This window comes from Tamandua tetradactyla, chromosome 4, assembly GCF_023851605.1.
Source record: "Tamandua tetradactyla isolate mTamTet1 chromosome 4, mTamTet1.pri, whole genome shotgun sequence".
NCBI classification, from domain to species: Eukaryota; Metazoa; Chordata; class Mammalia; order Pilosa; family Myrmecophagidae; genus Tamandua; species Tamandua tetradactyla.
The window spans coordinates 112,965,215-112,992,314 of NC_135330.1; the positions used below are offsets into that span (position 1 = coordinate 112,965,215).

A 27,100-nucleotide genomic window follows, 5' to 3' on the forward strand; every position below is an offset into this window, starting at 1 on the left:
GACAATAAGCTGATGACGATTGAGAAAGACTTAGGGATCCCCAATTCCTCCATCAAACTCAAGAACGGCCTTTTCCTTGTCCCGGGGTACCTTCCTCTCTGCTGCCCGGGTACCTTCCTTTCTGCTGCCCAACATGACACTGGACTACAGCAAGCATTTACCACATATAGCCTGCAATCACTCTGTTTTATAAAAATTCCTTTAAAAAGGAAGGAGTTCAAGAATGGAACGGAGGTATACAAAACCCTACAAGATTTTCCACCAGAGACCCTTTGATTGTGGTCCTATTATTGGCAGTCTTTGTTAAACTCAGAAAAACTGCCTTTCAAAGATGATTTTCCTTTTGGGGACCCCCTCTCTGAACTAATTCTGGAGAGCTCTAGTTTCCATTAAGTAGCTAGCTGTATTCAGTTGTGAATGTTCCTGTTTGACTTGACCCTTAATGAATGGGCACGAGTTAAGCCTATCCACAGCCAAGATTCAGCAGATACACTAGGTAGGGTTGTAATTGAGTCCAGCATCCAAGGGAGCAAGCCAAGGCCAGAGCCAAATGGTAGAGGATAGGAAACTAGAAAGCTAAGTGCTCTACAGGCAAACCTTAGAGACTCAGAGCCAAGATCTGGCTTACAAAGAGGAAATGGCCTTTACATTAGAGAAAGATCTAAGTAGAATCAGAACAGGAGGCAGGACACAGAAAGCTCCGAAGAAGAAGCAAAGACACAGAAAGGAACCTCTTTTTGTAGAATGAGATTTCATTCATTCTACCCACTAGAATAGTAGCTAATCTACCACAAGTTGCACTCTACAATGAAGTATTGTTTTAAAGTAAATCCCCCCACTCCATAAAAATGGGTGAAAAATGTTGCTAATTTTTTCACCCATTTAAATTCTACCTGACACAGAAAGTTGACATTGCTAATAATATTAAGTCCTCTGAGTTCCTTTTGCTGCTGTGAGAGTCTCCGACTGCATTTGTGTAGATTAATCCAAGTTGAATAGCAGTAACCCCAACTGTGGGGGCAGTGTGCCTTCTGTCAGTTGGATATCTCAAATCATGGAAATCAATTTGGTTTCATACAAAAACAAATGTTTTTAAGAGCTCTACATCCAGGGTAATGACATTGTTTTAAATCAGGAGTATGGTATTTTATGATGCTCCCAGTGACACATTTACCAAATTTCGGAGGAAAAAATTGCAAAGAGGTAGAGGCCCTTTAGCAACCACTTCCCATTTGTCAGACTTCGTGGTAATGGAATAAATCCTTCAGCCTTTGTGTGCACACCAGTCACCTTCCACCCTCTGGGTAGTCAGATGTGAGGGGGAGCTTTGGATGAAACTTTACTGTTCATATTGTTAACCTTCATTTGAAATTTCTGATACTATTTCGGATAAGACTTGGCAGGTCCCTGCAGCTGCAAACCAGGCACCAAAATCATATTTAAATTTAAATTTTGGAGACTAGATTTACTTGGCCTTGTCATCTAATAGAAGGAGTATGTATGTGACATGGGGTTATCTAGTCTACGCTTAAGTCTTGGTTAGACTATACCAGCCAGCTAACTGGTGCCAGTTTCCCATTGGAGTCCAAATGTCCAGAGCTGGAGAAGAAATAATGCCACCTTACAGCATTTGCAGAATCACAGGGAGTCACATCAAGTGAAGAGCGCCAAGTATGCCTTTTGGGTCACCCCTGGACCTTGTTCAGGTCTCAGAAATTCAGCCAACATGAACCAAGGGTTACGAGTGAAGCTATCTGTGTCTCAAGCTCATGTTGGTCCCAACAGCAAAATCCTTTCTCTCACTCTTGCTTCCTTATTTATACCCATTGCTAGTGGGTAGAAGCTTTTATTGACTATCACAAGGCTTACATCACCCTACAACAGAGGTTCCCAAACTTTGCCACATGTTGGAATCATCTGGCCAGCTTCTAAAAGTTCCAAAGTCCAGGCTAAAACCAATATCACTTAAATCACAACGTCTGGGGATGGGGTTCAAGCATCAGCAGTTCTCAAAGATCCTCATGGGTTCCACCAGATAGCAAAGTTTGGGGGCCATTGGCCAATACTGTGTAGCCACCTAAATGTGCCTTTCGACTTCTTGCTTCTAAAGTACGTCCAACTTTAAACTGAAAACCAAAGTCCAGGACAACCTACACCTCCCTCCAATCATCCCGGTAGCCCTTATCGCACCATTTGCATCCAAATGGGAAGCATGAACCCTGAGTGAACTGAAGAAGCCCAGGAGGTAGGTAGAGGAGGATCCTGTTGGGATCAGAGAGAGCCTCAACTGTCCTTCCCAAACTGGGTGGCCAATAGGATAAGGTAAAAGAGGATTTCAAAGTCAACTACAGTTGGGCAAATCCGAGTTAATCAGATAAGCAGATTTTGTCTCTGTCCTCAGACCTTTAAAGTTGGAGTATGATTATGAATCTGCAGAAAGGACTGAGGCAGCATTTCCCCCACTTAGTTAGCCAGGGAAACCATTTTTCTCCGAGCATTTCAGACAACTTTCAAGGAACATAGCTTGAGAAACCTAGCATGGTGGTTCTCAGTAGAGGAGGGAGAGGAGCGGATTTTGCTCCTCAGGGGACATGGCAACTGGAGGCCAAGGGTGCTGCTGAGCATCCTGCGGGCATAGGACGGCCCCACCGCAAAGATTCACTGGATCCAATATGTCAGCAGGCGTGCTGTTGAGAAACCCTGGTCTAGAAAACCTCTCTCCCGCCCCATAACCTCAGAAATGGAAGCCAATGAGAGAGGAAGAGAAGAGAAAAGGAGAACAAGGAGAGCAGGAAGATAAAAAAAAATTGGAGGAAGAAAGTAAGGAGAGCAAGAGAAAAACAGTCAATGAAGGCTGCGGTAAGGAAGAGACCAGGGGAAAAAATTCGTAAAGAAGAAGGAAGAGAAGCCACAGTACACGGATGCTAGGTGGCCCCAGGCTCCTCGCACCTTTATTACTTCTCTGAGATTGGAAGAGCCAATTAGGAAGCTCTTCAACAGCACGAACTGGGGCAAGGAGACACAGAGCACAGAAGCAGGCAGGGAGATTTTCTTTCCCTGAGGGTTGCACCCCCCCCCCCCCCAAGACCCTGTGCCTCCGTGCGCTGTCTGGGCTTCAGACCCTGCTTGGCTTCTTGGGGTCCTTGTTATTGGTCGGCATGAAGGCGTAAAGCTCATCGATGAGCATCTCCATCCGGGCAGTGACCTCGGTCACCGTGTCAATGACCAGTTTCTGCTGCAGCTTCAGCTTGTTGTTCTCCCAGAGCGCCTTGTTCTCCTCCTGGAAGAGGCGGTGCTCCTGCCGCAGCACGTGCAGGGTCCGGTTCTCCTCCTGCAGGAGCCGGTTCTCCTCGCGCAGGGCCTGCAGGTTCTGGTTCTCCTCGCGCAGCGCCTGCAGCGCTTGGTTCATCTCTCTCAACAGCTGGAGGAACTGGCCGCCTTCCTGCAGGCCGGGGCTGCCCTTGCTCTCCTCCTCCCCGGAAGGGCCCGACAGGTTGTTGACCATCTCTCGCAGGGCACGCAGGGTTTTGGAGTCCTCCTGCGGGGTGGGGGGACCCTTAGGCTCATCGAAGGGGGAGGAGAGGCCCTTGCTCCCGTCGGGCAGGAGCCCAAGGCTGTGGGGCTCCTCATGGGGAGAGGGGACCGACTTGTGTTCCTCGGCAGGGGCGGCCTTGTCCTCCGTGGGGACCCAGTAGGCTTTCCTGTGCTCCAGGAGCTGCTGCAGGGCCCGGTTCTCCTCCCGGAGGAGCTGGAGGGTGCTGCTGTCCTTGCCGCTGGGCACTTGCGTATTGTCCTTCTTCGGCACCTCGAGCGCCGCGTGGTCCTTCTGCAGCAGCGACTGGGAGGTCCTGCTGTCCTCCCGGCCTAGCGTGGCCTTGTGCTCCTCCCAGAAGGCCTGCAGGATCTTGTTCTCCTTGCGGAGGGTCTTGTTCTCCTCGCGCAGCGCCTTGTTCTCCTCCCGCAGGGACTTGTTCTCCTCCTGCAGGAGGTACTCCTTGGCCAGGCGCTTGTGTTGCAGCTTGTGGTGGAACGAGGAGGAGGGTGAGAAGTAGGGAGACTGCAGGCGGCAGTTCTCGTTCACCCACCGGCCGTCCTGGAAGACAAACATCTCGTCGCTGAGCTGAACCCGGGGGGGATTGTAATCCAGCTCGAGGTCCACCTGAGAAGTGGGCCGCTCCATGGGATCGAGAGGCACCGAGGAGAAGCGGTTCAGCGGGTAGGAGTGCTGGCTGATGACCCTGCGGCCCGGCCTCGGCAGGAGGGCCTGCCTAGCGCACCTCGGGGAGGTGTACAAGTTGTGCAGCCTCAGGTAAGGTTCGGCAGTGCCCCTCTGTGGGAAAGAACAACAAAACGCAGCATTAGTGCTGGAACTGGCATGCTCAGAGGCCAGGAAACTCCCCAAGTTGCCCAGACCAACAGTCCAACCTGCCTACAATTGGCACTTTTGCACTTGACTTCTTGAGGTTCTCCCAAGGAAGTGCAAGTCAGTTCTCATTATTTGCAGTAGTTACGCTCTATAAAATCACAGTCAACACTGCAACTGAACCACTTCTCCTGGGGTTGGTTCCTACAAGCCTCTGGTAACAACATTTCCCACAACTGATTGCTGCACAACTGTATTTTTCATGAGTTTCTATTTAAATACACCTTATTTAATATATATTGTTGATTCATTAACATTGAACTTGGTCAACAGACCAATACTTCATGTCTGAATGAAGTTTGTCTAGCACATATATTTTCTCCATAAGGCATATCACAGCCTTCCCGGTGCTTGGAACCACCAGACAGCTCTTCAGGACCACACCTGGGGGCACAAAAATGGGAAAGTGCTCTAAGTATACCCCCCAAACGACCCTGGTTTGCAGCACAAGAGCTGAAATAAGAAAGCAGAACATCCATCACCATGTTCTACCTCAGCTGGAAACATGTGCTTTGGCCACTCTGCTTTCTTCACCGCTCTGTGCCCATCTGTGAAAGACCATGAAAACATGCCATCAATGTTAATTTGGGGGTTACAAATACATTTTAGTGAGTAGGTGGATCTGCAAATACAGAATCTGTGAAGAGAAGGCACCGACTGTATATCACAGAGGCTAAAGGCACTGGCTTTGGAGTCAAACACTTTGAGTCATGACCCCACCACTTGCCAGTTGCAAGATCTTGGGCAAGTTCTTTGATCTCGGGGAGGTTCAGTTTCCACATTTGTAAAATGAGATTTTTCCCCTTCCTCCATGACACATCTTTTTAAGATTAAAAGAGGTAATGCATGAAAGGACAACCATGGGTTCTGCCACACTTCCTTCATCCTAGAGAAGGAACAAACACTGCTCCTCAAGCCACCCTGCCCCAACTGTGTGTCCACACCTGACACAAGAAAGATGCAGCCTGAGTCACCCCAAGTCCACACCAGTGGTGGGGCCATTGTCAGTCCAGCCTTCACCCTCGTCTCCAATCTTAGCCACCCCTGAGCCTGCCCTGCAGCCAGCAGCCAGGTCTCCAGTGCAGTGCTGAGTTCAAAGCAGAGTACAGCTGACAAGTTTTGAAAGGATGGACACCATCATAGACCAATCATGAGCAGGTCAATTCAAGCATGGCAAAGAAGGTGGCAAAGGGAACTGAGGAATTTGTAGAAGAATGATGCTACTGACCATGAGCTTCGAGATCACCACATACAAAGGGTGTCCCTTTCACAGTGCCAGGCTGGTGGCCCACACCCCTACCTGTACAGAAGTGGACACTGAGTACATTTTAAATGCACATTTGAGCTTCCCCCCACAATTCTGAGCCAGTCTGGGATTGGCCAGGGAATCTCCATTTCTAACCAGCTCCCTCAGATGATTCTGCTGCACGTGGTTGGGACTGCTCTAAGCTAAGTTAACTCGCAGTTCACCGGGGTGAGGAGCAAACCAGGGTTAAAGGATGAGGGGTCAAGATGAGGGTGGAGGGTGGGGTATCACAAGCCCTGGATTCCCATCCTGCTTGTTCCCCATGGGCAGAGTGAAAATGGAGAGCTGTCACCCTGAGCTCCAGCTTTTTCACTAGTAAGAAAAAGAAGGCATTAGATTCCATGATCTCAAAGGTAGTCTCCAACATTAAAACTCAATGAAATGTGCCTGTAAGTGGAAATAATAATATGCTCTCTGCCTTGTTCATGACTCTGCTGTGAGGATTGAATGAGATAACAAATGCAAAAGTGTTTTTAAAACTGCCAAGTGCCACAGAAATGTAAGGCATAGTTATTAAGAAATGTAGATTTCACTAATGGAAGAATTCTGAGTTTTATTTTAAAAGGGGGAACAGGTGGACTATACCCTGGGGCAGAGGCTACAATTGCAGCAATGAATTTAAATAAAAATAAGATCGTGATAACTACTTTTAAGGGCACTGAAAGTATTTCATCCAAGTACCTTGAAATGCTCTGCAAAATCAATTCCTCATTTCTTAGGTTATTTTCACAATTTTACAGATACAGAAGATGGAAAACAAGTCAGGTTCTCTAAATGATATATACAGAGACATGATGCATATAGAGAGATATATCATTTGCATGGAGCATAAAGCTGGTTCGAGATCTTTAAGGTCCAAAGAGCTAGATAAATAAAAGGTACAGTTATGTCCCATTAACTTTGCAGTAAGCACATGCCATTAACCTTGTAAGAATAAACTCAGTCTTCCCTAATCTTCCAGATAGCAAGGGTGGTAGGGTTTTCTGCAATCAGCCCCTTGTTTAAGTTTAAATAAATTCAGCCTCCATAGTTTCCACATTTCTCAATTGAAGAAAAGCAAGTTTGTTCTTGTGGCTGCCTCTGGGATCAGTATATACTCACTACTGAAAACCCAGTCAAGATTTCCAAGGACTAACCAAGTAAAGAAGGAGATGTCAGTCAAGAAAGAGTACCCCAATCCAAAGAAGGCAAGGGAGGAGGGAAGCCCTGGTTTCACTGTTGGGCCTGAGCTGAGCGTTTTACCTACTGAATTCATTTAGTCCTCATGACATTGACTTCCAAGGTGTTATTATAATTCTCAATTGACAGCTGGAGAAAAAAGACTCAGAGAAGTTAAATTGCCAGTATGCGCTTAGTCGCTAAGAAGCAAACTCAGGTCTTGCTCCCTAAACTTCTATGTGTGAAACACACAAGTGGAAAATTGCAGTGTACTCCCCAAAAGCAAGCAGTGCTTTGGGGGTCAAGATACTTTCTCCTTTAACTTTTTTTTATGGAAAATTGCACACATGTTCAACAGGAGATAGAACAGGCTAATATATTTCCACATAGCCGTCACCCAGCTTCAGCAATTGTCAAGCCAAGGTCAAACTCATTTCATCTCTTCCCCCAACCAGTTTCATAACCACTCCCTCATTGCTAGATTATTTTAAAGCAAACCAATAGACATTGTGTTGATTTATCCATAAATACTTCAGTTTGGATCTTTTCAATACAACCACAGTTCCATTATGACCCCTATAAGATTTAACAATCATCCTTCAATATCAGCAAATGCCCAGCTGGTGTTCAAATTTCCCCGATGGTCTCATAATCTCTTTTTTTATAATTGCTATGTTTTAGTGTGAGAAATACTCTCCTTGATTCAACTGTGTTCCTATTAGTGCTCCTAGAGAAGTCACTAGTGCTTTATACCTGTTCAAAGCATCCATAATGACCTTTAATCATCCCATGCAGTTGCCTTTATCCTATATCCGCATCCTCAGCTGGGCACCCAGGGGATCTTCAACTGCCCCATCCACAGAAGTTCACTACATACAACTTCAACACAGGGTGGAGCCTTGCTGTGGTCAATCTAGGTACGTGGACTCTTGTCCTTCTACACCCCACCAGGGTGACCTTGTCACATCCTCTCACCTGACCTTGGCAGCTACTTCTGTATAATGAAATAGTGGAGGCATTGTCTCTAAGTGCCCTCTTGGTCTAACTTTCCTGGGCCCAGTGGACCCACATTTTGTTTTTGTTTTTTTTCTGCATGGGGAAGCACTGGGAATCGAACCCAGGTCTCCGGCATGGCAGGCGAGAACTTTGCCTGCTGAGCCACAGTGGCCTGCCCTGATCCACGTTTTTAAGTCGACACCCTATGGCCTCCAACCTTGCTGAACCATCTCCTGCTTTTACCAACCCAGCTGACACCTTGTCCCCACCCTTTCTTTCATGTTATAAATATTATTTATAAAAATAAAATACACATATATTGTCCCACTTTTCCCAAAGTTGAGCCTAGGCCTCTCTGTTTCATGCCCCCAGCTCCTAATGCAGAAAATGCAGATGGATTGGTAGGTTCCCTTTACTCTCTTAGCCAGGAAACAAAATCCTGTTCTAACCACCGAATCTTTTCCTCTTTCTCCAGATAGGACCAAGAAGATGGCCACATGCAGCAGCACCTCGTGACTTAGTTTCTTAGAATACTTAAACTTTTTAAAACAAATTTAAGTCGTGTCTTTATTTTGGTATTAGAAAAGCATATATATTTCACCAAACCCATAATCCTACACACATTACCAAGGTGAAGCTAAAGTAAGCAGCACCCTTTCCTATTTGAAAGTGAGAAGATTTAAGGAAAAATAGTAAATAGTCCAGGCATTTTCAGATATGACAAGAATTATGATGGAACTTTGGGGCACTGTTGAGCCAAGACAAAACTCTCTTTTTTCTGTCACATTTCCCTGATTCCAATCAGATTTAGCCAGACTTAGTCTTCAAAGGAAAGTCCTTTCTTGGTCATCTGAAAACATGTCACTGTAATTGTTCTGCCACCCAGTGCTTTGTCTGATTGTCCCCCACATTTGTGTCAGTGAGTCAACTAACATTATTTGGCATCTACTGTGTCCTAAGTTCTCCGACCTTGCCCTCATGAAACATACAATCAATTTGAAAAAATCATTGAATAGCACCAACTATTTAAAGGTGCCAGTGAAGCAAGTTTCAACATAGAATAAGTAGAATTAGGAGGGAGTGGGGGACCAGGCATCAAAAAATCTGAAGAGAGTCTGGGCTCTGCATTGTACGAGTGGATAACCTTTACAAAGTGCTTTGTTTCTGTGCCTTGTTGTCGAGGAATGTGGCTGCTAATACAATTCAGAGCCACCCAAGATGGTTATGTGGGTTGTATGCTGCCATTCACAACTTTCATTGCAATGCACAACCTGCCCAACCATACACAGCATCCTCACCAACATCCATTCCTTCTTGCAGAGATTTTTTTTGTAAAGTTCAAAAATAAAATGAGAGTATGTGATATTTTCTTTGTTTGTCTATAAAAAGCAACAGAAATGCAAGAATTATGGTTTAGCATTTTCTAAGAGGGAAGATTGTTTAGAACAGGAAAAAGGAAATAAAGTTTACTGAACAGCTATTACGTTTCAGATGATGTGCCAATTGCCATATATATTCAGGTGTAATTATCACACCAAAGAGAATCTAGCATGAAATAGATATGATTCAGCTCAAGATCATGTACCTGGCAAGAGGGCAGAGCCAGGATTTAAAAGGAGATGCACTCCAAATGCCCTTTCTAGCACTTCACAATGTCCAGGTTTTTATTTTGCATGGGCTGATATCGTTATATCACAGTGGTTCTCTTATGCTGTGTCCCCTGAATAAGCTGCAGTTCTCTGAGGACAATGACATGACCTTTATTTCTTTGGCACTCCTAATCCTGGAAATTAGAAGGACGCACTACACACATAATAGAGGTTTAAGAAATCCTTGCCAATGATTTAATCAACCCAAATACACTAGAAAGTGGGAAAGAGATGTTAGGTTGCACCATATGAAATTGTTGATATTCTACCATTTGGGGCTTTCAAAAGTGACAATTTCATTTGAAATAATATATCTGATATCTTTGGCAAAGCTTTATCCTTATTTCAACTTATATTGAAAACTTTAAAATAGTAGTCCTAGTGCAGAGCTGTTACCCCATGACATAAAATCTGTGTCATTGGAGTATTCCCCATGTGAAACCCCCAAGATGAACCCTAGATTCATCTGCTTAAATGAAACTGCCTCCCCTCCACACAAGTAAGCTAGCTATCCATTTCATGATCATGAACCCATGAGGCCCTCAAATGCCCAGTAGTTTTGGGGCCAAAGTCCCATCCTTGAGTACTCTTCAGGAAGTCACTTAAACTGCTCCAAACAACTTCTCTAAAATGAGCTAAGCATGCTTGCTCTGCCTCCTTCTTGGGGTTACTGTGAAAAGACAAGAAAGTTCTAGGCAAGTCACCATAAAACAAACAAACAAAAAGGAAAAGGTTTAGTTTTACTGTTAAGGTTTAAACATTCTTAGTCTAAAGCACCATAGCAATTGCTGAATACATTTTCTTTACAAAAGGGCTTCCCAAAAAGTGAGCATCTTCCCAAATCAGTCAATAAGACACGACTAAGAGGTGAGGGAACTTCTAGGGAAGATTTCCTTATACCTTAGGAAGAGTGAGGATAGATCTTCTTTTCCCTTTGGATGTAGCTAGGATGTGATTCCTGGTACTACTGAACTTACCTTGACACTGACCTGGAAAGAAAGCCACAAATGGTGGACCACAGGGACCTCTCGATGAGCCTACTTCAGTTAAGGTGCGGCCCAACTCAATAAGGAGGATCTTAATCCTATTATTGGAAACGTTTATAAGTGGAATGAAATTCAAAAAGTGAGCATCTGAGCTTAAGAAAACACATTCCAAGGCAAGGTCTCAGGTTTCTCTAGCCAATATTTAAAGCCAGTTACCCCTCAGCAGGTCTCCTTGGCTAGTGGTTCCACTGGGTTGGTTTCACAGGCTGAGCTAATCTGCCCTTGATGTCTTCAAGCCCCAACAAGAGGCCTGTGACAATTAAAACAAACAAACAAACAAACAAAAAAACTTCCAGAATATTCCAGAAAGATTTTCCTAGCTTCTTGAATGGTCAAACAACCTAGGAAGGAGAGCCTATGGCAGCATGATCCCAGTTTCCTGGGTAAGAACGAATTGTCTGTTTCACGGTCCTGGGAAATGGCCTCACCGGTAGGTAGGAAGGAAAAAGTTTGGCTTTTTTGAGGAAGGATGGAAGACTCAGGTAGATGCAAGAGTGGAATGCAGCTGACTATGAGGCTCTTAACAATTTCCAACACAGACATCTCCTTCCTATCCTGCCTGAAAGCCACCTCCGATGAGAGTCCTTCCTTCACAGTAGGTATTGCCTACTTTTAAAAAGGTGAATGTCCTGGAAGAAAAATGCTCAAAACACCAATAACTACAAGGAGGCCTGCGTGAGACCACTGGCCTCAGGACGAGCGGAGAGCAGGAGGAGAAAGTGGCCAATTGAAAGAGAGGAGGCAAAGGGGAAAGGGAAATGATGAGACAAACATCTGTTCCATTGCAGAGGGGCTTCTGAGGAGCAGGACTCTCTAGTGGTCCCACCAGAGTGAAGTTCTGGGATTGGCAGTGAGCCCACCTAAAGAGTTTGCAGCTGAACAGTCACTGGCAGCCTTAGCGGACAGGTACTCAAGTTCTTCTCTTCACTCCCTGGCAGAGTGTGGCTACCTTAGCTCAGAGCACATATCCAGAAACCCCTGGGAGAGAACCTGAGTCCGTGGGCCAAGGTTTTAAACACCCGTCCTGCCAATATTACTAAGGCCTATGACCAGAGAACACTCAGCCATCTGAAGGGCTATCACGGCATTGGAAGCAGAGACATTCCAGAGCTGGAAAGAAAAGTCAAACATGCCACCAGCTTTCAGACAGCATTACAAGCCTGAGTCTCATCTTGTTTTAAATGAGCTCAGCTCCCTAGTACTGCCACAAAGTCACTGTTTGTTATAATAAATGCAAACAGGTAAAGGGAAAATTCCCAAGGTAAATGTGACTGATGTTAATAGAACTACAACGCGAACAGTAAAGAGGATAAAGAAGATGTCACACATGGTAGCTTTGGCTAGCTGTTTTGACACAGAACCTAAAATCTTCATCGCAACAATTACTCAGTTTGGCAGAGCTCCAAGTACTCTCAATGGGCTTCCACAGTTTCTCAAGAACAAGCCCAAACTAAGGGACACTGAGGTATGAGGGGGCATTGCAGCGTGCTGTGGGAGCTCATTCTGATCTGGCCTAGCCCCTTCGTTAATGATCTAGGAGTAAACAAAGCCCTAATGAAATTCACAGATATGGCTCATTGGGGAAATGTGGAGAATGCCCACGAGAACTGAATCGTTAGGTACACAAGGAACTGAGAGGTGAGCCAGCTCGGGCAGCAAAAAACAGCAGTGGCTTGCAAGTTGCTGTGCTGGAGGGAAACACAAATATTTAACGTGCGGAAGAAAAACTGGAAATCGGTAAGACCTGAAAAGACCTCAGGGTGATAACAAATATGCTTCAATGGCATTTGCAATGTAATTGAGAAGGCTGAACGCCCAGCATGATTAGGAGCTGGGAGGCCAGACACACTTTCTGGATGAGCAGAACTGCTGCAGCATTTCCTCCCAGTAAAGCAAACACATTCAGTTCTTGAGTAGAGCAGCAAGTCGCAGATGTATGCGTGGAAGTCTGTAGGAGCAGTTAAAATGGTAGAAGAGGAGGTACTGTCTCCTAAAAGCAAGGGTAGAATCTCAGGGCTGAAGCAGGACCTGGCTGAGGGATCAAACCCTGGGGTTCCCTGGGATTCCTGGGAATTCCAGTTCCCACACCAATAAAATATCTACCTCCCACCCGCCTGGCCCCGTGATCACGTAACCAGATTAGTGCTCAATCTAGTTTCCCAGATGAGTCCTTTTGCCCAAAACTGACACCAACTCATTTTCTGTAACAAACACTCAAAGTATTTTGGGGAGGTAGAGTGAGCATGCAGGTCCCTCTCACAGCCCCAGGGGTAGAAGCTGCTATTGATTTGAAGATACAGCTGCCCACACCCCTGCTCCAGAGCTCATGCCTAGAGCACCCAGCAGGTATCTGAAACGTGGCTTGTGCCCTCTCTGTAAGTCCTGCAGTCAAGGAGATGAGCAGCTCCAGAATAAACTGGAGCCCTTTCCCCAATCTCATTATCACATGACCACTACAATGCTTTCAAATCCAATTCCCACACCCCCTCACTCCCTCTACCCATCCCTTAGTAATGCTGAATGATTTACTGGGACTGAAAGAACCAAAGGAATTCAAGGCAGGAACTACACATGACTTTCAAGTGGAATGAATTAGCCCTAAAACAAAATTCCCACACTTTGTAGGAATACTATTGGTAAGTCATCCTGGCCAGTGACCAAGAGTAAGTTACATTCCAGAGTTGAGCTTCATGAGCTGAAATGGATGTTCATTACAAAATGATAAGGCCCATGTAAAAAGAAATATCCAGAATATTTTCTTGCTCTACATTTTTCCCACCTGCTGAACACATGTGTAAATTGTTACAATTACCTCCATCTACAGAAACAATGCTGCAAGTTTCTCTCTCTAAATGTGTTGTTCTGAAAATTCTGAGGAAAGAGGTAGCATTAAGAAAGAAACAAGTGAGGACGTCCATTGGCCGTGGGATCTTCCTCTCCTACCTTCCCTGACAGTATTCAGGTAGTTACCTTTTCATTTGATTCTTCCACCCTACATTTCAGCCCCTCTGGCTGCACAGACATGGTCTTCAAGCTGGGTCTTAGGTAAGTCTGGAGATGCAAGGCTGACCTTTGTGACATAGCAGCATGTGGAAACAGCCCAATCAAGAGGACTCCACCAAGGAAACAGCTGCTTAGCAGATGGAGACCTGGACATCTCAGGTCTTTCAGGACTTGACCAACTGATCTGCCTCTCTTCTGAATCCCTCTGGAAAACACATCCACCTCCCTTAAGCCCTCTGTCTTGGGTATGTAACAGAGCTTAATTTTCTTAACAACTCCAAATGACCTGGTCCCCTTGATGTGTGTACTAGATTTTCTTCTCATGGATGACTTCATATGATTTGATTCTGAGACCTGTCTCAAATCTGACCCCAAGAAATCAGAGTGGTGGCCCAATGGCAAACACCAACAAATTTCATTTAGAGAAGGTTGGGTCATTTCAAAGTACAAGAGAAGCTGGAAATGTTAGTGCTAGAAGGTCTTAATGGGCTTCCCAGCACCCTCATTTGAAGGAAGATGAACCCAAGGTCCAGAGTGGCTAAGTGGCCTCTCCCAGGCACACAGCTGGTTGGAAGCTGCCCTGGAAGTAGAACCTCAGACCTTGACTACTCTGCTTGTTCCACAACATCATGCTAGAGTTTTGAAGGAGAAGAGCTATTCTGGCTAAAACTGACGGGTTACGTCCTTCTGTGATAATCTCTACCTGAGGTAGAAACACACTGATTGGAATTTCTAGGCTTTCAGATCTGGGATCTCTTTGTCTTGTAAAATTTGGACTTAATAGAAAAGAGAAAATAAAATGATTTCTGCTTCCCAGCCCATCCTCTGGGCAGCAGTTGTTAACCTGAAAAGCACAGGACTTTCTGCTCATTTATTGCCCTGCTGTCAGTCATCTGCATTATGAACATCTGAGTCTGAAGGAACGTGTGCATGATATCTGATAAGATGCTTTATCCATCTCTGAGCAGAAATTAAGATGTAAAAGCGTTCCAAAAACCTTTGAAGCAGGGAGAACTATGCCTACTTCTTGGTCTGAAATTAGTATGTCTATCTCAAGAATAAAAGCCATACCAACGTGAGGTGCCAGGTATAGGTCCTATGCAGAAGTTGGTCACCAAAACACTCAGAACATTCCAGAGGTGACATCACAAAACAATACGGTGTTTTTCAGCGCTCATGGTTTCCTGTGAGCGTCACAGGTGGCAGTGAGGCATCTGAGCAGCAGGAAGAGCTCAGCCCTGGCTGTGTCTGCAGGCCGGTCACGGTCAGTGTGACACACAATAGCCCAAGCACCAGCCCCCTGTTTGGTCACCCCAGCCAGGGTGACTCACATCCCCTGCCAGGCTGAGCTGAGACCCCTTTCCTCTCTCTAGAGGTGGGTGTCTTCTACTCGGAGTTGGGTTACTAAGAAGGAAGAAACCCAAAGTGAACTCTGCCTGGATCACGGAAGGAAATGTAGAAACCAAGTCGCGGCCACGCTGCTGGTATTAGGGCTTCATGAACAGGGCAGCTCAGACCCTCTGACCTCAGTTCTGTCAAATCAGTTGCCCCTCTCTAGGATCTGTTCGTGGGAACCCTCCTGATTATTCTTATAACATAAGAATAATCTCTTCTTAGCCAGAGAGTCCCGATTCCACATTATTATGCAATTTTCAGGGAAAAAGAGTGGTGGGTCAGGGTCAGCAAGGCCAGAGACACTATAACTGCTGTCTGAAGTTTCCCACACCCCATCACAAGCAAGTTTTTTTTAAGAAAATCCAATGTGCAAAAATTAAAGAATATACTTATGGTAAAATCCAGAGGGTAATCAATTGCATTGTCAAACTTTACTCATTTTGCAAGGAAACTTGTCTTGGGTTCTTTTAAGCAGTTCACTGTCAGATTGCCTAAAAACACATTTCAGCTGTATACATATTTTCACAATATACATTAAAAGCAGAGAAGCCAGAACAAGAATATTCACCTATGTATCCACCTTAAGTGGAGCTATAAAAATCAGGAAATGTGGCACTGATATAAAGTTATAGTCTATATTCCAAGTTTTTCATATGTCCCAATAATGCCCTTTTGGGCCTTTTATCCTCCATGTTAGATCCAGTCCAGGTGACATAGTGCATTTAGTTGTTTTTGTCTCTTTAGTTTCTCTTGTTCTTAGAAAGATACAGGGATGTGTTTGGTATTCAAGGAGTATGATGTATACAATCTACTCTCAAATATTTAGAAAACAGATGAAAAGATGGAGGGGGTAGATAGAATGATACAAAAAATGTGGCAAAATGTTCAAAATTGTTGGATCTGGGTATCTGAGTAAAGGGTACGCTGGAATTCTCTGTTTGGATTTTGCATTATTTTTGCAACTATCCTATAAGCCTGAAATTATTTCAAAATAAAAAGTTTATTAAAAAGAATGCAGACCCAAGGGCAATGTGATGTCACCAGTGCCCAGAGATCCTCATGGGGCTGTGTGGTCAAGGGGTCATGTTTTTCGGCAGGCCCTGCTCTTTGTGGTCTCCCACCTTCCTCCCCTCTGCCATGGTCCTTTGCCTTTTTCTGCCTAAAGCCTGATTCTGGGTGAAGGGATAGTGCCAGATCCTTTCACGTCCCACAATGAAACGCGCTGCCCCACCATATCTATGGGTGATGAAGACCCTCAGGATGAAACTTTGGCTCCCTCTCCAGTTTTGTCAAAGGCCATCCCCAACCTGTCTTGGGAAGGGGCATTGCTAAAGGAAAGAATGGGAATGTATCCACAAACTGCCCTGTTTCCTTAGCTGTGATTTAGAGTCCCAGGGCTGTCCTACCCAGAGCAGTTTCTCAGGTATGGGGGTGTACCACAACAAGATGGCTTTAAACTACAAAAATTTGCTCTCTCACAATTCTGGAGATCAGGGTGAGTTCTTCCTGGATGCTTCCGGTGGCTGCCAATGATCCTTGGTGTTCCTTGGCTCGTAGAGCAAACTCCGCCTCAGTCTTCCCATCTCCTTCTCTTGCATCTTCTCCCCTTTTTGCCCCTCTAAGGACACTTGCATTGGACTTAGGGCCCACCCTAACCCAGGATAATCTTGAGATCCTTCACTTAACTGCATCTGCAATGACCCTTTTGCAAAGATCTATCTTTGAGGGGAGGGCCACAATTCAACACACAACGACATGGAAAGAGCTCTTCTTACTGAACCTAAAAGAATAAATGAGGCTCCAGGTAGAAAGGTCTGGATGCCGGCATCATGCAAATCTGGGGCCCAATAAACAGTTACTTACTGGGTGACATGGGTAAGGTCCATGGCCTATTAGAAGCTTCAGTTTCCTCATCTTTAAAATGGGGAGGTTACATTTAAGCATAAGGTTCCAGGCACATAGTATGTTCTCCATAAAGAATGTTTTGTTGCCCTCACATAGCTCATTGCCTTGCTCCCTTTGACTCAAAAATTTCAGTCAGCTAATATACAATTGGTGTTGCTGTTAAAAGGTGTGAAAAGTCAATGCTTAAATCGCAGGGAGTTTTATTTGGGTTGATAGTAAAGTCTGGGTAATGGATGGTGGTAATGGAAGCACAGCAGTGTGAACATAATTAGCAGCACTGAATTATGTATGTGAATACGGTTCAAGGAAAAGTTTTAGGTTTGTATACATGTTATTAGAACAAAAATTTTTTAAAAATCCATAAGACTGTACAATACAGTCAGTGAATCCTATTGTAAATGATGAACTAGTTATTATTACAATTATAAAAATATTGATAAAAGGGCGGGCCGCGGTGGCTCAGCGGGCAAAGTGCTTGCCTGCTATGCCGGAGGACCTCGGTTCGATTCCCGGCCCCAGCCCATGTAACAAAAAACGGAAAAACAAAATACAATAAAACAAGAAAATGTTTAAAGATGTTTCCCTTTCTACCTTCCTTCCTTCCTTCTATCCTTCCTTCCTTCTCTCTGTCTTTCCTTTAAAAAAAAAAAAAAAAAAAAAAAAAAAAAAAAATATTGATAAAAATGTTTTTTCATGATTGTAACAAAGGTACTAATGCAACGTGTTAATAATAGGGTGATCTGTGGGAACCCTGTTATTCTATGCATGATTTTTATGTACACCTACAACCTCTCTAATTAAACAAAAACATTTTTTTAAAGGCATAACCCTGCAGCTTGTGTGGCATCTTGTTTGTTTGGTTGATTCAATTGTATTTAGTTTTTAACAGGAGGAGCATTTCAGTTGGGCCAACCTGCAACCAGCATCTCCAGTTGCACATTAGCTGGGTTCCTTCCTCTTCTGCAGGACACAAGCATCCATAACCTAGTGCTCAGAAGCTTCCTTCAGATGGTGCCCAAAAATGCCTGCTATTACTCAGATTAACATGGTCATCAATCATCCACGTTCAGTGAACAACCACAATTGGCCGCTAAGCAGGGCATGGAGGTAGACATGACTTGTGGGGTTTTAATCTAAACAGACAGGTTAGGCAGCAAGAGGAAAGGGCAGGCAGGCATCCGAGACTCTCCAGACTTCCCTAGCCTGTGACTTTCTGAAGATGAACCACACAAGGAAATACAGCCAGCAGGAGGGTCTGTTAAAGAGGGTGGGACCTCTGCCCTTCCCCAGAGGGATAAAGGAATAAAAGCTCTTGGAACTGGATTCCAAGGCGTGCATGGGGTTTCCATTTTAACCTTTCTTTCCTTTTCAGTTGTGAAAGTAGGGAAGGAAAGGGGGCATTGTAAATATCATGATGCTTACAACCTCCAAATTGCAGGAAGTGATTAGGAAAATTTATTTTTGCTATGTAGGACAGAAGCTAGGTGTCATCTGGAGCTGGAGAAGCAGCCCAAGTAGAGTGAGAACTTGGGCAAAACTGCTCCCAGAAAAGGCCAACACCCCTTATCTTCTTTTGATACAGAAGGCAGCAGCCAGGGAGTCCATTGAAAGAGTTGGAAAGCCTGTGGGGCAACAAATAAAGATCACCTATTGGAAAAGTCTGGGAGTGGAAGGAAGTAGGAAAATAGGATGACAGCTGTCAAGGGGTGACTATGTGAGATGAACAGTTGTTATAAAAGAAACACTCACATTCACAGAATTATCAAAATAACCACTGGAGGTGGATGACACTGGCAAGTGGAATAGTTGGTACTCCCAGTTCAGATTCAGCCAGGAGAGTAAGTCTTGGTGAAGTCAGAGAAGAGGCTATGCACAGGATGGGCTCCACTGAGAAACATCCAAACCTGGGGGCTCTAGAACTTTGTGCGATTACAGAACTTTCATTCTTGACTCTAGAAACAAACAGAAATTTCCCCAAAGTCTTGACATTTTCTAAATATTATTTAATTTACTCACTTAAGCCAAGAGTAAAGTGCAATCAAAAGACTTCCGATGGAGAAGACTTTCAGTCTTCTAAGACATGTTCTTTCATTTTGGAAAAATTCAAGTGAGGTAACTGGGGACGTCTTGGTAACTGTCTCCCTCTGAAATGAATATTGGTCATGGGAGGGCACACCAAAAGCCCTGGAAATGGACACTCACAAATGAAGAGGCAGGCACAGCTCTACTCCACTCCACTCTAGACTGACAGGGCCAAAATTGAAGGCTTTGTTTATTAAGACAGCTGTAATCATGATTTATGCGACTCTGTACATTTTACTCTAACCAAAATTAAAAGTCATCAAATTAGTTAAGTGTGTAATCCCCTAAATTAATTGTCCATTAGAAGCTCTTTAATGATAATGGAATGCTTACCAAATAATTTGTGACCTCTGAATAGTACCTAATAAATTGACTAAAGTATTCTTCAAGAAGTAAGAAAAGTCCTCAGTGAGTTATAATGAGTTCAGTTCTCCAAAAAGTGGGTCTAAGACTGGACTTGCACTGCCCTGAGGAAGGACAATCTCTTAAACTTACCATGTCAACAGAAACATTCACCTCCACAGCTGGCCACCATTGCAGGGGTAATTGTAAAAGCACGGACTCTAAGTCAGAGCACCTAGGGTAGAATCCTCTTTCTCTCCTCTGTTAGTTGTGTGATCCTCACTAAGCCTCGGTTTCTTTTGTAATAGGCTGGGCTTGACAGTTCTTACATTGTAGGGTTGTGGTGAGGTTTGATTTAGATAACACAGGTGAAGGTAGACTTCAAAATAGGGGTGGATGGGCTTCACCTATAGTGGTAGCCAATAAATATTTATTGATTGAAAAGTTTAGGTGAATTGGCATCATTATTAATAAACATCTGGGCGCCTGTGAGCAAAGCACTGTGCTTCTTGGTGGTGGAGATTGGGAAGGGAAGGGAAGAGAAAAGAAAAGGAGGAAAGAAAAGGGAAGGGAAAGGAACGGAAGGGTGGGAAGGGAAGGAAAAAGATAGAGGAAACAGGATTTCAGGAAATAATAGAGAAGATAATAATAATGGCCAGCATTGATGGAGTGCTTACTATATGTCAGGCACAGTTATGAACTCCATAAACATGAATTCACTCATTTAATCCAACCCTGTAAGATAGTGCTGGGTTTGCCTCAACCTGCTAACTGTGTAGCCCTCGGCAGTTTCATCACTTCTCTGAGTCTACGACTCCTTCCTCTATTAAATGTTTCATTGGTGATCATGAAAAGGGGGGGAGCAAGTGCCTTACATTGCATGTTGCATGCAGTAGGTGTCTAATAAAGTCTAGATTCATCTGAATCTGAATTGCCATTGTTGTTTATCAACCAGAGTTTCCACCATCTAAATATGGTGGTTTCCTGGGCCCCCCTGGATACAACGAGGACACTTACATATGTTTCAGATCTTCTCAAAGAGTTGACCCACACTATTTTAAAAGACTGCATTAGAGAATTACATATGAACACAGGTAATCTAGAATCAGCAGGCCATGAAACCTTTCTACAGTAAATCCCACCAGTAAAATATTTTGAGCACAAACTGTTTATCAGTTTATAAATTACATGCTTTTTATAGTGTACTGTTATAGCACACACATTATAAATCACGCCCAAAAGTGAAATCGAAAAAGGTAAGTGAAGATGAAATAACTAGTGTTAAATAATGCTACCTTGTTCATGAATACAAGGTAATTTTGTATTTGCTATCACAAAAAAAAAGTATTAATGGTAATATTTTTAGGGAGCACAGTGTAATTAAATGTAATCCCCTCTTCCTTAAAATCTTAGTTTAACCCAGAGAAATAAAAGTCAGACTTGGATTTGGGGATTTAATGTCTGTCTACAAAGTTTTGCACGTCCAAATGGAAAAATGCATTGTCAACCGAAATTTCTAAATCGTAGTACTCAATGATTTAGTACCTGTCAATGATTTAGGCCTGTCCCCAAGTAATGCAAAGATGGTTATTAAAATTTTCTCATTAAATTTCCATCTTTCCTATTGTCAATTGGTTGTTTGTAAAAATACTCACTGATCACAGTGATAAAAACGTTCTGGTATTAGATAGTGGTGATGGTTGCACAACTCTATAAATATACTTTAAGAACACTGAATTGTACACTTTAAAAGGATGTTTTTGTGGGCTTAATCTATCTCAATTTAAAAATATTCATTGGACAATTTTTGGTAAATGGGTGAAAACCCATGAAAAACATACTGTTTTAGAAAATTTTTAAACAAATTATAAATTTATCTTTCCAGTCTTCCTCAGTGTAAAGATATGAAAATTTTCATAGCTGACAGTCTTCCATTATTAGGGGCAATAAATCACAAGATGATGGAAATATTTCCAAGCAACTATTTTCAAATGTTCTCTTCATTGAATGAGTTTCTTAAAAAAAAAAAAAACTGTTATGCTAACTCATAGTTAAAACACTGGCTTCACCATGGAGGCAAAGAATCATTGTGTTCTTTTTTTTTTTTCAAAAATGGCTCCTAGGGAGCACACTGTTGACAGCCACTTGTCACCACAAGATATGGTCAGCAAATTTGAAACATTTGGCCTTTTATAAAACCAACAAACAAAAAATGTGTAACTCATCTCTAAGCTTGAAAATTCTCTTAAATACCTTTCAAGATAACTTTGAAACTCTGGGGCACAAATTCTTTCATGGTCATTCTCCATCGCGTTACAGATCATGCCATTCTATAATACTCTCTCACTTTCCAAAATCAGATTAATTGCATCCCTGCTCTCCTTCTCTAGCACACTGTGCATTTCTGGCATCAACGGCTTTGCCCCAGGACTTTCACTATGAATTATCACACAGTGAATCAATTTCACACGTGATCCTGTCTGTGTAACCTCCCCCAGCACTCTCTTCCTACTCCAGTCAAAGCAGCCACTCCATCAAATGTAATTTCACACAATTTTCCTTAGGAATGTTGTTTTTAGAAACGAAGCTACTTACAATCTAGGGCACATCATTTCTGCCATGTTTTTCTATAATTGCTTCACAAAAGAGTAGCTCTTTGCATGTTTTATGATTGAAACTGTAGCTACCATGATACTTCATCCAACTGGCATAGCACTCTCTCATGACTTGTTTCTTTCAGAGCTTTCTCTGCATCTACTAGCAGTATGTCCTAGCTAAGGGAATGAATTTCAGTTCCATTCAATCATTCACAAAGGAGGTGTTGAGTCCTTGGTTGAGGCCAAATGTTGTTCAAGCTGCTGAGGAAGTAATGAATAAAAAATTAAGTTCTCATGGAAATATTTTCTGTGAGAGAAAACAGATGATACACAAATTTTTAAAAATCAAGTGTATGTCAGGGGTAAGTGTTCTAAAGAAAAGCTTAAGAGATATTGAGCTAGAGTGCACTGGGTAAGCTATATCAATTTATGGGGAAAGCCCCTATCAAGAGTCACCATTTGAGCCAAGGTCTGGATGCTTTGAGGGTATAAACTGGGGAATATCTGGGAGACAAGTATTTTAGGTGAGGAAGATACAGGAGCAAAGGCCCTGGGGCAGGAGTTTGCTAGGTGTGGCTGAACCACAAGGCTAGCTAATCTGCCTTGAATCAGAAGGAGGGCTGAGGGGTGTGAAAGACCAGAGGGCAGAGGGCAGTCCAGGAAAGGTCATGAGGGGACTTGAGAGCTAAAATGAGGAATTTGGATTTTATTCTGAGCAGAGGAGAAGCCACTAAGGAATATTGAACGAGGCGAAACACCATCCGACTTGGGTCTAAAAACGTTCCTCAGGCCACCCCATGGAGCATGGCAAGGTGGGGATAGAGGGCCAATTCCAATTGTCCAGATAAGAGATGATGATAGCTTATGGTGAAAGGGTGAAAAATTGCAAGATTCTAGGTAATTTTGAAGTAGAACCATGGGATTTGCGAATGGCTTTGAATATAAGATAATAAAGAAAAGAGATAGGACACTACAAAGTTTTGACCTCGGCATTTGGAAGCCAGAATAACCATTTACAGGGGAGGAAGCACTGAGTGTGGTCATGGAATAGAGGTAAATTCAGTTCGGACCATGAATTTGGATAAAACTACAGATATGCAAGCAAAGGTGCCAAGTAACCATGGCTTATAACAGGCTGGAGTTGTAGGAGAGATGTTAGGAATGGAACTATAAATTTGGGACTTGTCAGTATATAAGTGGTTTTAAAAGCCTTGTCACCATATTTTTTCCATGTTTTATTTTAGCTGGATTTATTGCAGCAGGAAGAATAAGTATTGAGTTGAATTCCCCAGGCTTGAAAAAAACATTAAGAAGTCTAAGTGGTTCTTGTTAAATTTCAAAGTCATGCCTATGGACGATTAAAATATTAAAACGGGACTAATTTTCTTTCACTATTAAGTTGTTTTTGTAGGTAGGAAAAAAATTGTTTTTGCACATCAGCATGGCCTTGTTAGTAAAATTTGTTATACAACGTGGATTAAGAATCTGAATTTCTTTCCTTGGGAATGTATTACAAGTAACGTATAGTCAGAAATCAAATGAACTTCATTTACACTCAATCTGAAACTGAAAACTCCTGAGTTTTACTCAGCAACCAAATGGGCAATGTTCCTTCCTCAGCGGGATCTACGGAATCAATATAAGATAAAACAATAAAACCACTTTGTTTCTACAATGAGACTGAGATTCGGAATGATGGTGAGAATGTGAATGTCCCTGCCAAACTATCTTGCTCCAAGTTACTTGACTCCTGACTAATACAAACAGGTCCTTTAAAAGAGAGTTGCATTTTCTGGGAGTTTCTTTCTGGTCACAGAAGTCCACGTCTGAGAATACATTGTCCAATCGTTCTTTTGCACTGTTGTCAAATGAAACATCTGTCCTTAATCATTGGAAATGCATTATCCAGCACTCACACTACATTAGTTTAATGTCAGTTGCATGTGTCTGTCTGGGTGACTGTTCCCTAGGAAGAGCTGAACCCCAGAAGGTTGACCACTAACCGCAACACTGAGTAGAGAAGGCTGCTCTATGGAGGCCACTGGTCAGTTATGGAATAACCTACAGTACAACAAACCCAAGTGCAGTGCTTATAAAAGTGAGATAGAAAGGAAGACAAGGAATGATCTGGATATTTTTCCAAGAAGCAAAGACACAGTTTGTCTTAGCTTTCCATGCTGCTATGACAGCTAGCACACAATGGGTTGGCTTAAACAATAAGCATTTATTGGCTCACAGTTTCAGAGGCCAGAAGGCTTGCTTCCTTCAGGGAGGGTAGCATTCTCACTCTTCCTAGGCTTTCCTGTCCCAGGGCAATGTCCTCTCTTTTTCTTCTAGGTTCTTGCTGACTTTCAGCTTCTCCCTGTGACCTTCTCTGACTAGGTCTGAATTTCTTCTTCTTATCAGAGACTACAGTAGTCCAGATTAAGACCTGCCCTCATTCAATTGGGTCATACCTTAACTAAAATAACACTGTCAAGAGATTCTATTTACAATGAGTTTTCACCTATAAGAATGTGGATTAAGATCAAAAGCATTTCTATGTTGGGGGACATAATTCAATCTACCACACAGCTCATTTAGGTGAGTCTCCTAAAGGATAAAGGAAGCATCTGGAACCCCCTATAAAGAAGTGGAATGACTTCATGCTGTTCCCTCCCAGTGCAAAGCCACCCTCTGTAGTATTATCAGATTTAACCATGTCCTGCCATTTTCTTGGGCCTTAGGGGGAATTTAGCAAGTCAAGTAACAGGCTCTAAACTTTGGAGAGAATGCGTAGCAAACCAGAGGTTTGCCTTGCTCAGCTTCTCACTTAGCTATGTGAGCCTGAACAGGTTTCCAAAAGGAATTAAGACAACTTTCCACAGATCCAAGCCAGAGGGCTTCCATTTGCCCATCCAGAGCTGCTCTCCACCAATCTCTTGGTCTGGGGGTGCTTACCTGTGTGAGTGGATTCTACTGGTAGACTCCCTTAATCTCCAGCTTGCAAATGGGTCCAGCCAGTGGGAGCCTTGGAAGGAGATGGGAGTGGAGGAGGAAAATGAGACAAAGATATTTATTCTCCTGTTCTTATCCTGGCTCTGTCCCACCCAAAGTCACTGCCTCTCTCAAGACAGCTGCCTCTGTAGTCTTGCTCTCCTTTGTGATTCAAAGGAGAACCACTCTGCCCCTTCTGGCCTCCTCAAATTACAGCTCTATAAAGACTCGGTAAATAATTCTAGTTCAGCATCCTGGGAACCCTTGGTAATAAATACACTATCCTAAGGAGATGCCACAGGATAAACAGACTGGACTCTATCGGGGCCTTTCAGAGAAGGAGCACCTCCTTCAGGACATCAGAGTTGACTTGAAACTAGTTTGACAATCACTAGTTTTCCAGTGATTCCTTTACCATTCAGAGTCCCAGTACGAACACAAATGACCACCCACTTGAAAGATCACCAAGATGACTTGGGGCAGGGTACAGGGAAGCCATAGGGAATAGTGCAGCTGCTTTGGGCTACTAACAAAAGGGTGTTCCTGCCCCGTGCTCCAAGGGTCAAGGGAAAGGAGTGTTTATTAGAACTTGAAAGAAGAGAGTAAAGAAGAAAATGTCACTTTGAGAGGTACAGTGACTTTGGGTGAGGACATAGCCAGCCCAAAGAGATGCCACAGGGAGAGTCAAAACCATGTATTTTCTGATTGCACCATCTTCCTGTGCTCTTACCTCCTGCAGGGATTCCCAATGACCAAAACCCATATGTATTAGTTTGTTAAGCTGCCAAAATGCAGTATACCAGAAATGGAACAGCTTTTTAAAAGGGTATTTAATAAGATACAAGTTTACAGTTTTAAGGCCGGAAAATGTCCACATTAAGGCTCCAACGAGAGGTGACCTTCACTCAAGAAAGGCTAATGCCATCCAGAGCACCTCTGTCAGCTGGGAATGCATTGGCTAACATGTGCTGATCCCATTCTCCTGGTCTCCTTTGCTTTCAGCCTGTGTTTCCTGTTGTTTCCTCTCTAGGTTTCTGTGGTTCTTCACTTAGCTCCTCTGGAGCACAACTCTGGGTTCTGGTTTGCTTAGCATCTCATGGCAAGGCACATAAAAATGCCTACTGAGCTTGCCCATGTCTAGGCAACTCCAAGCATCTCCAGACAACCAGTGTCTCTGTCAGCTCTGAAACAACTGTTCTCCAAACGTCTGCCTCTCCAAGTATCTCTGTCAGCTCTGAGCCTTCCTTTTTGTCTGTTTATTTGTGTAAATTTTTATTTCATAATCATAAACTTAACTCTTCAATCCAGCTAGACTTGAAAGGGAAGATAATTTAGAACCCAAAGAACTGCAGCAAGAGCACAATGATAGAATACTGAGGCAAACCAGGGGAGGTGGGACACTCTCTGAGCTACAGAAGTAATGATCAGGTGGTGAAGACAAAACACAAATCAAATTTATTAGATTTGTCCATAGTTGGCAATGTTGATTTTCTTGCTGGTCTTGCCATTCCTGGACCCAAAGTGCTCCATGGCTTCCACAATATTTATTCCCTCTTTCGCCTTGCCAAAGACCACGTGCTTGCTATCCAACCACTCAATCTTAGCAATGCAGATGAAAAACTGGGAAACGTTTGTGTTGGGTTGGGCACTGGCCATGGACAAGATGCCAGGACTCATATGCTACAGGATGAAGTTCTTATCATCAAACTTCTCCCTGTAGATGGACTTGCGACCAGTGCTGGTTATGATGTGTGAAGTCACCACCCTGGTACATAATTCTGTGAAAGCAGGTACCCTTACAACTGAACCCTTTCTCCCCAGTGCTCAGAGCATGAAAATTTTCTGCTGTCTTTGGAACCTTGTCTGCAAACAATTCAAGGACTCACCGGCAATGCGACATTGAAGAACACAGTGGGATTGACCATGGCTGCGAGTGGGGAACAGCAGCAATGGGTGGTGGTGTCTGCAAGGCCTCTGAACCTTCTTAAAATGTTTCCTCTTTTAAAGGATTCCAGTAAACTAATCAAGACCCACTTTGAATGGGTGGAGTCACATCTAATCAAAAGGCCACACCCACAGCTGGACATGCACCATCTCAGTGGATTTAATCTAATCAAAGCTTTAAACCCCTAAACAATGGATCTGCCCTCAGAAGATTAGGAAAGAAAACATGGCTTTTCTTGGGTTCATAACAATTTCAAACCAGCACATCACAGATACCT

The 27,100-nt window shown here is 43.5% G+C and overlaps 1 protein-coding gene and 1 pseudogene across 2 annotated transcripts; both read right to left on the reverse strand.

Moving 5' to 3' along the window:
* Positions 1 to 2,924: 2,924 nt before the first annotated feature.
* Positions 2,925 to 14,854, reverse strand: CBY2 (chibby family member 2). 2 transcript variants are annotated; one of them, XM_077158273.1, is made up of 2 exons: positions 14,653 to 14,854; positions 2,925 to 4,330 (listed from the first exon to the last, which is right to left on the reverse strand). In XM_077158273.1, exons 1-2 carry the CDS (start codon positions 14,725 to 14,727, stop codon positions 3,116 to 3,118), a joined length of 1,290 nt encoding a protein of 429 aa, XP_077014388.1. In that variant the 5' UTR covers positions 14,728 to 14,854; the 3' UTR covers positions 2,925 to 3,115. The 2 variants fall into 2 exon arrangements, with proteins under 2 accessions (XP_077014388.1, XP_077014389.1); XM_077158274.1 differs by lacking the exon at positions 14,653 to 14,854 and adding an exon at positions 13,391 to 13,542.
* An 11,482-nt stretch (positions 14,855 to 26,336) lies between these two features.
* On the reverse strand, positions 26,337 to 26,803 carry LOC143679281 (peptidyl-prolyl cis-trans isomerase A pseudogene; annotated as a pseudogene).
* Between the last annotated feature and the right edge of the window lie 297 nt (positions 26,804 to 27,100).

Excerpts from the sequence above, each read along its gene's own strand:
- CBY2 (XM_077158273.1), bottom strand. The coding sequence starts at position 14,727 with ATGTCACCTCTGGAATGTTCTGAGTGTTTTGGTGACCAACTTCTGCAT. Across the intron at positions 4,331-14,652 it reads ATACCTGGCACCTCACGTTG|AGGGGCACTGCCGAACCTTA; the intron begins GTATGGCTTTTA and ends TCTTTCCCACAG.